The sequence below is a fragment of the Morus notabilis genome, unplaced genomic scaffold, assembly GCF_000414095.1.
Source record: "Morus notabilis unplaced genomic scaffold, ASM41409v2 Scaffold465, whole genome shotgun sequence".
Taxonomy (NCBI): domain Eukaryota; kingdom Viridiplantae; phylum Streptophyta; class Magnoliopsida; order Rosales; family Moraceae; genus Morus; species Morus notabilis.
In genome coordinates this window covers 1,980-12,107 of record NW_010357673.1, presented here as the reverse complement: position 1 = coordinate 12,107, position 10,128 = coordinate 1,980, and the positions used below count along the sequence as shown (strand labels likewise).

General features: G+C 33.6%; 2 protein-coding genes across 2 annotated transcripts; one reads left to right on the top strand and one right to left on the bottom strand.

The window, feature by feature from the left end:
- Positions 1–241: 241 nt before the first annotated feature.
- LOC21391258 lies at positions 242–781 on the bottom strand. Its single transcript, XM_010090343.1, has one exon. The coding sequence runs from the start codon at positions 779–781 to the stop codon at positions 242–244; it is 540 nt and encodes a 179-aa protein (XP_010088645.1).
- Positions 782–6,637: 5,856 nt separating this feature from the next.
- LOC21391257 (VQ motif-containing protein 31) lies at positions 6,638–7,243 on the top strand. Its single transcript, XM_010090342.1, has one exon. The coding sequence runs from the start codon at positions 6,638–6,640 to the stop codon at positions 7,241–7,243; it is 606 nt and encodes a 201-aa protein (XP_010088644.1).
- The last annotated feature ends 2,885 nt before the right edge of the window (positions 7,244–10,128 follow it).

Genomic DNA, 10,128 nt, shown 5'->3' with positions numbered 1-10,128 from the left:
TATAAACAAGACTGTTAAACGAACAATTACACAATTATATATGCAGACCAACCGAAACTGGGCGCATTTTTAAACTGTCGTATTACATTAAATTAAAAACAATATAACTATTTAACAGAACATAATAAAAATCTGATCTAACAAATCTATGGATTTTTTTTTTTTTTTCATTATCCTATCAAAGAATTCTCCGAAGAAAAAGAAAAAGAGAGAAAAATCACGAGTTTCTGAATCTAGCTAACTACTTATCACGTCGTAATCGGGCCACTTTGTGAAGAGAGAACATTTTCCTCAAAGCCCTTAGGAGCGCGACGGTGCTAGTTCTCTTAGGTTGTCTCACCAAAGAGCTCCTTTTCTTGGACACCTTCAACTGCAAACCCTGCAAAAGATTAGAATCCCGATCTCCAATATCATTGAAATAACCGCAATTATTAACGGCGTCGTTAGTGACATGATTGTCACCACCGCTGCTAATTGTTTGGAGACGTCGGCTTTTGATTCTGTTGTCTAAGGAAGAAACTCTTTGAAGCTCCTTTTCATTGAAGTCCTCCCACAGCAAGTCCATTCTTGTCTCTGAATCTCCCACTTCTATTTCTGAAAAGCTCTTGTGTTTCCTCACAACTCCATAATCTTCTTCTTTGTCTTCTTCTTCTTCTTCTTCTTCTTGATCTGGATAGACTAGAGAAGAAATTCGCCACAGAGATAAAGAGTAGTAGTTGTTGATATTGTCTTTGTTGGTATTTGTAAGTTTTGGAAAGCTGAAATCTTCTGTATTTGCCATTTCTTTTTCCTTTTTTCGGATGATGAGGGATATTGGGTTTATTTGAAATAATTGGAAGAAGTGAAGGAAGATATTTGGTTTTGGGAATTTTGGGAAATTAAAATTATTTTTAGTGGAAATAGTAGTTATTTATATGATGGATGTCGTTTTCACGTTGTGGAAAGTTTGAAAATTTGAAGTTGATGTGGAATTGACGGGCATCGACTCTAAAGAGTGTACATTTAATGAGAGTTAGGATCATGCACAACAAACGCCGGATTAATTGCTAGGATGAGGCCTATTTGGGATAGCTGTTAAATACTCGTTGTTACTATTTGTAAATTGTATACGTTTTGGGGGGAAATTGGTCAATGTGATTATAATTATTTTGTTTCGGAAATAAATTGCGTGTAAAATAAAAATTGTGAAATTTTGATACAAGTCCACGTGTTTTATTGGCTAGTTAGATGAGTTAAATATTGTCTCTGTCATATCATTTTTGAAAAGTTGTTAGCAGTAGTTGGTGGTAAAATTGCAATATTATATCCGTATATATCCCAATAAGCGATTGGTTTAGTGACACGCAAAGAGTGATAAACATGCCCCTAATTTCCTCAAGAGAAAGACAGCTAACAAAATATCGAGTACTCAACTTACTCTTTTAAACAAATTTTGACAATCGATGGAAAGCTCCAACCCATCAAGAGATTGTAGACTATAAAAATACTGTAAAGAAACAATTATTAAGGAAAAACCGTAAACAAATAAACTTCATACAACTGAAATGACAAAGATTCCAATACACTTATTAAAAATAAATAAAATAAACAAGTGGAGATATTACCACGGCTCAAAGAAGACAAACATGCATGTTGCTCACTAGTCTCAAGCCACAAACATAGCGTGCAAAGACCAAACCTCATCGGCTTGTCCTCTACTTACCGATTCGAACTTCTAGCAGCCGTAATCTGAGCCCATGAAGGCTAAATATCACAGACCACGAACCACACTCACCTAAGTCCTAACCAACCGTTCTCCGGCCGCGGTCCCTTCTACGAAGGATGAGGTTGTAGTTGCTTACTTCATGTTCTTAGGTTTTTAGTTTTTTTTTTTTTTTTTTTTTTTTTTTTTTTGGTGTTTTTGTTTTTTTTTTTTTTTTTTTGTTTTTTTTTTTTTTTTTTTTTTTTTTTTTTTTTTTTAAATAAATTGCTTTTGTGAAACTAAATTTAGTGTCTAAAAATGGCAAATTGAATATTCTATGGCCCCCAAAACAAATTCTAGCTAGTAGATACCCTAGATATATTTATAAAAAAAACACGTTGCACATTTTTATGTTTTTCAAGTAAAAGCGTTAGAAAATGTCACTTTAAACACAACACGATTGTGACATATTTAACACGATCATAGTACGTTTAATATATACATTGATCAATTTATCTTTTGTGTTTTTAAAAAATGAACAAAATTTAGTCCCTTAATTCAAAAATTATATTGTTTCTATTTGATAAATTATATAAATTTTTAATAATATATCATGTATAATATAGTTGGATTGTAGATTTTTTTTTTTTTTGGTATTATACTACTGCAAAATTCTCCAAACAAACTTTTGCCGGGTGGTACTGATATCCGTACATAGAGTACTTTAGACGCGTATGGAATTGTGTTTCGCCCACCTCTGCATTATGCACTCCATAATTCTTGTTTTCTGTCTTTCTTCTAGATCTAGTAGAATTTATCTTTACCCCTTTCCGGTGCAAATTCACTTATTTTGGACTCGCCATAGCATATTTGAATTTCACAAATTTTCTCTATGACAATTACACTAAAAGTATTCTTTTCCTTTTCGTGATTAATGCTAAGCTATTAACAGGACTAATTACCATTATTAACTAGCCAACATTCAAACTTTATAAAAATGAACCCACCAAATGAAAACAATAATGAAAGTGAAATGAAAAACAATAATATAAATGTGAAATGAGCATGAACATTAATAACTCCACTGAAAGTAGAGGCTCAAAATGAATACAGTGGGGAGTAGTTTGTTGTAAGTTGGCTAGAGTAGACATTTGCTAGAAAAATGACAATTAATGCCAAAAATTATATATATCTCTAACTATGAGTTTTAGAAGTTTTGTGGACCATATTGGACAAAGTCGTACTACTGGTGAGCTGGTATAACATTTCTGTTCGATTCAATCTCAAATGTGTGCGTTTGAATTCTATTTGAGTTAATTAATAGGGTAATAGCCGACAGCTAATTATTTTTGTATTGGAGAAACATCCTTTTTTTTTTTTCTGTACGATTTGTTGTCGAATATAACGGAACAATGTTTGAGCTCTGTGTATAAGGAATCACAAACGTATGATCAATGCATGGTTTTCCTATTTTAGCTAATACGTCTGTCTACTTTTAGGATTTTACTCTAATTCTAGGATTTTTAAACTTTTGGAACTTTACTCCACGAATCGAATAAAATGTTGTATTGTATCCTAATCGATGAGGGTTGTTAATTGGATGAAGACGCGCTCATGAACGTCTTGCGACGTGCTCCATTGTAATCCAAAATTATCTTCTTTTCACTCAGAGTTCGTTTAGTTCATTGATTTGAGTTTTTAATTCGAATTGAGATGTGAATATATGTGAGAGCTTTTTACTGTAGCAAAAAAGTTAGATGTGATTATTTCTGAAAGCTTTTTACTGTAGCAAAAAAGTTAGATGTGATTGTTTCTGAAAGCTTTTTACTGTAACAAAACTCGAATTTTAAACTCGTATCGGTAAAATGAACGGGGTCATGACAACAGAGTTAAGAGTGACCATGGCAACAGAGTGGGCGCAAATATGCTTCTCCCACTTCCATATCCTGCTCCCCATTTACCCCTCAAACCCGCCTTCATACTCGTCTAGTTAAAGGCAGGGTTAGGGTCAGAGAATCCACACTGAGAGAGCAATTCTCATATCCTACACATTTATCCATTAAAATCTTATAACATTATTAAACTCAAAGCAAATTTTATTAAATTAATTGTAAAACTGAGCAACATAGTCATTAAAGCTCATGAAATAAAGTGAAACAAAATCCAAACTCTAACACTCTCACAACTACAAGTCAAAATTTTAAAATGCCAAAACATTAATGTTTCATATTTAAAATAGGAAAAATTTTATTTTGGTACTCACTGTTATATCAAAATTTGATTTTGGTATTCTCTGTTTTTAAAAATTTCATGCCGGTACTCCGACCTTTTAAAAAAAAAATTTTGGTACCTCAGAGCCATTTTTTGAGACACGAAAAGACAAAATTGCATTTATTGTAAAAATTCATCTATTGACTAGAATTTTGAAGGAAAAATGATTTTAAAAAAGGATTTTGAAGAAATAAATTTTTTAAAAAGGATTATGCTCTGCAGGTGTAACAATTTTTAAAATCTTAAAATTCTAGTCAACAGATAAATTTTTATAATAAGGGCAATTTTGCATTTTTCTGTTTCAAAAAATGACTCCGAAGTACTAAAAAAAAAATTTTTTTAAAAGGTCGAGGTACTAACATAAAATTTTCAAAAACAGATGGTACCAAACTTAAATTTCAATATAACAGAAGGTACCAAAATGAAAATTTTCTTTTAAAATAATAGTACATATATTCAGGTCAAGATGGGGGTTGGGAAGCTTTCTCCACCTCTCCCCGGTTAGACTTGAGGGTTAATATTAACCATACTCTCTCCTTCACCTCATATAATAACCCCCATACTTCTCCTATTAAGAGCGGATATCGCAGGTAGCCATACCCATAGGTAAAAATGTCACCCTAAGATAAGAGTGTCTCTGTCCAATTCTAATTACCATCGTCATTTTTGTTCACTTTACAACAATTTATTAAACTTAAAGGGTAATTTGGTAAAACTAAAAATTTCGGGACAACTTATCAATTTATAAAATTCAAAGAACAAGGGATAAAAAATGACTTAGTATCATTTTGTAAATGCTTACTAATCTAAGTTTTAGTAAGCGTTACTTATAGAGGCCCCGTTCACTTCGCTTATTCGAGTTTAGAATTCGAGTTTTGATGTGACTTTATGTGAGAGCTTTTTACTGTAGTAAAAAAGTTAGATGTGATTGTTTGTGAGAGCTTTTTACTGTAGAAAAACTTGAATTCTAAACTCGAATTAACAAAGTGAACGGAGCCAGAGCATTCAATTTAATTACCTTGTGAGACTATTATTTGACAATTACAGAAACACCCCTTTAAATCCAAAAAAATTTCAGAAGCAATAACCATATTCTCAAGTCAGCAATAGACTTGACTTGACTAAGTCATTATTGGTTACAAAATTTCAATTTTTCTAAAACGGGTATTGATGGTAACATACAATAGTTGTCCTTCCCAAAACAAATAAGAGCTTGTTTCTTAAGAATCTTATTAAAGCAAAAGGCAAATTTGGCAGTTATTTTTAGAGAGAAGTGATATGGGTTTTGCCCTTTATAACAAACAATAAGATGTGGCATACCCAGCTGTTGTTGTTATGCTTTTTGAGGTCACCTTTTGTTTGTTCTAACTGGCTTCTAAATGCTCGCAAAATATTAGGTTTCAATTTTGGTTTAAACATTGTCACCTTTCTCTTTTTTCACCTTTGAGTCGTCAAAATTCCTTCCTCTTCAAATCTCTCTTGTTCTTACAATTCACCTTTCCCAATTCTATTTGTTTCTCTTCAACTTTGCAGTTGGGTGTGCCAAAATCCAGATTTGATGCAAATTCAATAGAGGGTCTTTGAGGTATGTTCAGAACTTGTTCTTTAATTAATTATTTTGTAAAAAAAAAAAAAAAAAAAATCAAAAAACAAAATCTTGATAGGGGAATTTGAGCTATAATAAATGATGTTGCTTTTGTCATTCAAATTAAGATAAGTTAACTAACAATAAGAATGCGAAAATTGCAGAAATATCCTTTTGAAAAAAAAAAAAAGAAGGAAATTGCAGAAATAGACTTTTAAGTTTGAAGGTGTAGTTAGTTGTTTCATCTCATTAATTGTAAATGGTTTTGCTAATTTATAATCATGTTTTGTATTAATTTTGTGAATCAGTGATTATCAAGATGCCCATAAATCCTATTCCTTCATGGTTCTTCTTCCTACTTTGAGAATAAAGCTTCAAACTTTATTTAGCACTTTCCTATTTGCGATATTTTTTTATTTTTTAATTTTCAATAATGCCTCTAATTATAAATTGTTTTGCTAATTTAATTGATATGGCTATAATTAAAGCCTAGTATCTGAAGTCCAAACCAAGCATTCGAATTAATTCATTTTCGTGCCATGCAATCTTAGATAAGATTATTGGTTCCTGTGATTTCTTTTTTTTCTTTTTTGAGGAAAGCTTTTTATGATTATTTGGCTATCATTTTATTTATTTTTTAAAAAACTGAGTAATAATGTGTGTGGTGATATTTCAAAAGGTCCTATGAGTTTAAACCGTCACTGATGCCTCTCTCAACTTTCAATTGATAAAGACTGCTGATTATAAAAATAAAAATAATAAAAGAAACAACAATTAGTTGACATAAAATTCAACAAATTTCTAACTTCTAAATAGCGAAGTAATTAATGCTTCTTAAAAAGAATAACCCAGTTTAAACAGGAATTTTGGTCTAATCACATCACTTGCTAGATTTTGGTCTAATCATACATTATGACGTAAAAATGTTAATTAGATCCAAAACCAATAGTGATTAGTGGAGATCCAACATTATTCTTCTACTTTTCCGCAATGAAATTTAATGCTCCAAATCTCGTATTGTTTATATTATTTTATTTAGGTCCAAAGCCTCAACATATTGGAAAGAGTCTTCTCCAAATGATTTCAATAAATTAAACATCATGGAAAAACCAGCATTGACCCAAGTCACGGCTGGTTGCAAACCCTTGACCACATTTGTACAGACAGACACAAACTCTTTCAGAGAGGTTGTGCAGAGACTGACAGGCCCATCAGAGCCCAATAATGTAGCCCAACAAGAGATCCCTGCAACAGGCAACAAGATAACGGGCCCAAAGAGGCAGACCTCAACACCACCGCCGCCAACAACAACAACAACAACAACAAAGCCCAAACTCCACGAGAGAAGGCATTACATGAGGCCCAAGCTTGAGATAGTCAAGCCCACTTTACATTTCAGGCCACCTTCTTCACCCACTGAGAAGAACCAGGCCTTGTCACCCTCCCAAGTGGGCCCAAATTTCCTATCAAGCCCATTGGGGACTCCCTCAACAATAATGTCAAATCTGACCATAGAAGAGAGCAATAAGAAAGGTGAATCCGGAATGGAATGTGTGTTGAACAGCCAAGAGGAAGAGAGAGCCATTAAAGAAAGGAGATTTTACTTGCACCCATCACCTAAGGGTAGACCACCAGGATACGCTGAACCAGAGTTGCTTACTTTGTTCCCTTTAACATCTCCCAAGACAGATGAGAAAAACCCATGATTTTGGCATTGGAAATGAACTTTGTCACAACTTTGTTCTTGCACTTTTTTAACTCATGAACAACTCAAAAGTATCAAACAAAGAATGATGGGTTATGTGATTGGCCTCTTTTCAAGACTTGCATGATTCTGTAATTGTATGTTTTTTTAGACAAGAAGAAGAATGAACATTGTTTTTCCTAATCATTGCTTAGTTCTCTATAGGAAATTGTATGTCTTCCAAACCATATGGATTAAATCAAACGATTTAGAAGCGAAGCTTATAAAGTAAGTGTAACAGCATTGCCCAGTGAACCGGATTGTGACCTCCAAATGAAACACCATCAAAATTTTAACCTCTTTATACTTTTTTTTTTTCTCTTCTCTTTTTCTTTATTAAGTTTCTAGATCAAATTAATCCTTTTTAAAATTCAATCAAATCACACCTTTAAAAAAAAACCTTACTCAAAACTATCTATCTCCTTCTTCCAAAAAACCATCGGCACTTACCATCTGATTTGACATCACCCAACTAGATAAATTTAAATTAAAGTCTACTTTTACTAGGGTTGACAATCCGAATAGTGACATGATGACACGACTCGAAACTCGCATGAAATTAGCGGATTTGAGTTTACTATAAATGGGTTTGAGTCATAATCAGGTTGACACGATTAACACGATGAATAAATGGGTTGAGTTTCTTAAAGAAAAAATAAATTGACCAATAAACATGTTAAACGTGTCTTTATTGTGTTAAATAAGTCATTATTATACTAATTATTTATTCAATGTATTAATTTAAACGGGTTATACAAGTTGACATGATTAATACGATTAATAAATGAATAATGTTTGAATTGACATTTTTAACACGTTTAATAAACATGTCGTGCTTGAGTTGATGTTTTCTAACATGATTAACACCCTTAACTTTTACCCATTAATGCGGACTAATCCACTTTTATTATAATTTCAAGACACATTGTTGACCTTATAGTGTTATATCGGTAATAATGTCAAAATAATGCATCGGGCACGCAAATTTACGGACTCGTGGTTTATGAACATAATTATTGATGTTAATGTATAGTTTTATGATAGTAATAGTGTAAATTTCAGTCAGTCTTCTACTTTTAAAAGCTAAATTTTTATGATCCCCATTATTCTAGGTATACCTTTCTAACCTAGGATACTAGTAAATAGATTTTGACGAGAGCTCTAAAAACCATAGAAACCAAGAATTTGTATCATTGTATAGTCACTGCGTCCACCATGGCATTTGACTTAGTACTACAGGTGCTTAAGCATTTATGGTTATGGAGGTCGTAGCAACGATTTTAGGCTTAAACTTTCTGATGTGCAGGATCCTCCATTAGAGGCAAGCACATAGCATACTAGTTAGGATGAGAACGATTATAATATAAAGAAGGGAATTTAGAATTTCAGAGAGGAAGAACAGGAATTTAGAAACTCATGATCTTATTTCAGATCAAAATTTTTTACAAAGTTCTCTGGGTTGGAGGACCTCTGCCAAACTTAGAAAAATGCCTCACTTTATATAGCTGAGACTAGCTTCACAAGACTCTGATCTTGTCCGACAAGATAAGATTTACACTTTTAGCTTTTTGACTTATTTTACAAATGACGAAAGTACTTTTGACAAAATGGATGACACACTATTCCACTTATGACTTATTTTACAAAAGACGAGACCACGCTTGACAAAGTGGCAGACATACTATCTTACTTTTGACTTATCTTGAAAGGACAAATAAACTTTTATACATGATAAGATCTCAGGATAAAACTTGGGTCCCATGCAAAAGATGACAGCTGGAGAATAGTCTTTTTCAGCTAGGAGACAAGTTGTAGTGGGATTATGTAATCTGATGAGTCAGAATTTACTGAACCATGCTCATGATGATACCACGGTCGTTGTCGTTTGTTGGGTGATGAGTCATAATCTGGGTCCTGAGAATCTTATAATAGTGTTGGGTCGTAATCCTGTTGACTCTGTGTGTTCTGGAGTAATGATGGTGTTGGAATGGAGCTCATTGCATTTCCTTCTTCAAAGTATCGACTGTTATTGACAATAAAAATGTTGTACGGTCCATAGATCTCAGTGGGTGGAGCTATTGCATAACTGATACATGGTTGTAAAGCAGGCTTTGGCTGGTGTCCATTTTCTCTGTACAGTACTTTAGCAAGGTGATCTGTGATGTCTTCCAGTGAATTGGGATAAGCAAAGCCAGTATACCAGGTGTATACAACATGTTGTGTGTATAGCCCTTGTGTTTCTGAGTTGAGTAGGTATGGACAGTGTAAAAAGAAGATGGTGTGCACCGGTGGGACCTCTGCTGAAGAGAAGGTCTAGATTCTGTATCACTGGAGGAGTCTCGAAACTTCCTTTCTCCACCATATGAGTGGATTAAACATCTTCAGAAGCTGCCACAAAGTCAATCCTCCGGTGTTGGGGTCATTGAGGTGTGTGTGTAGATGCATGAGTGGACAATTTAGGGTGGTCTTGTACAGAGCTGTTTGGCACCATAGGTACCAAATATCATCTGCAATAACTTCACCAAAAGAATGAAGATGGTAAAGGGCAAGGTATGGCTGTTCTGTATTGTACAGGAACTTGGCATGAGGGTTTTTGGTTCTGTCACAGACTTTGGTTAGGTAGTAGAAAAGATGGGTTTTGGCATAGTGTTGGGTTTGGTCAGGTTTGGCTGAACTATCTAGGCCAGGAGGAAAATGATGGTCTGAATTTACAGGAAAACATAGTGGTGTGTGGATATTGGTAGCCATGAGAATGAGAGGAAAAGTTTTACAAGGGGTGATGATTTGGACTGATTTTGGTCGAGTTAGAAAATTAGGGATGAGGTTGTGATGGCATGTTATATGCTT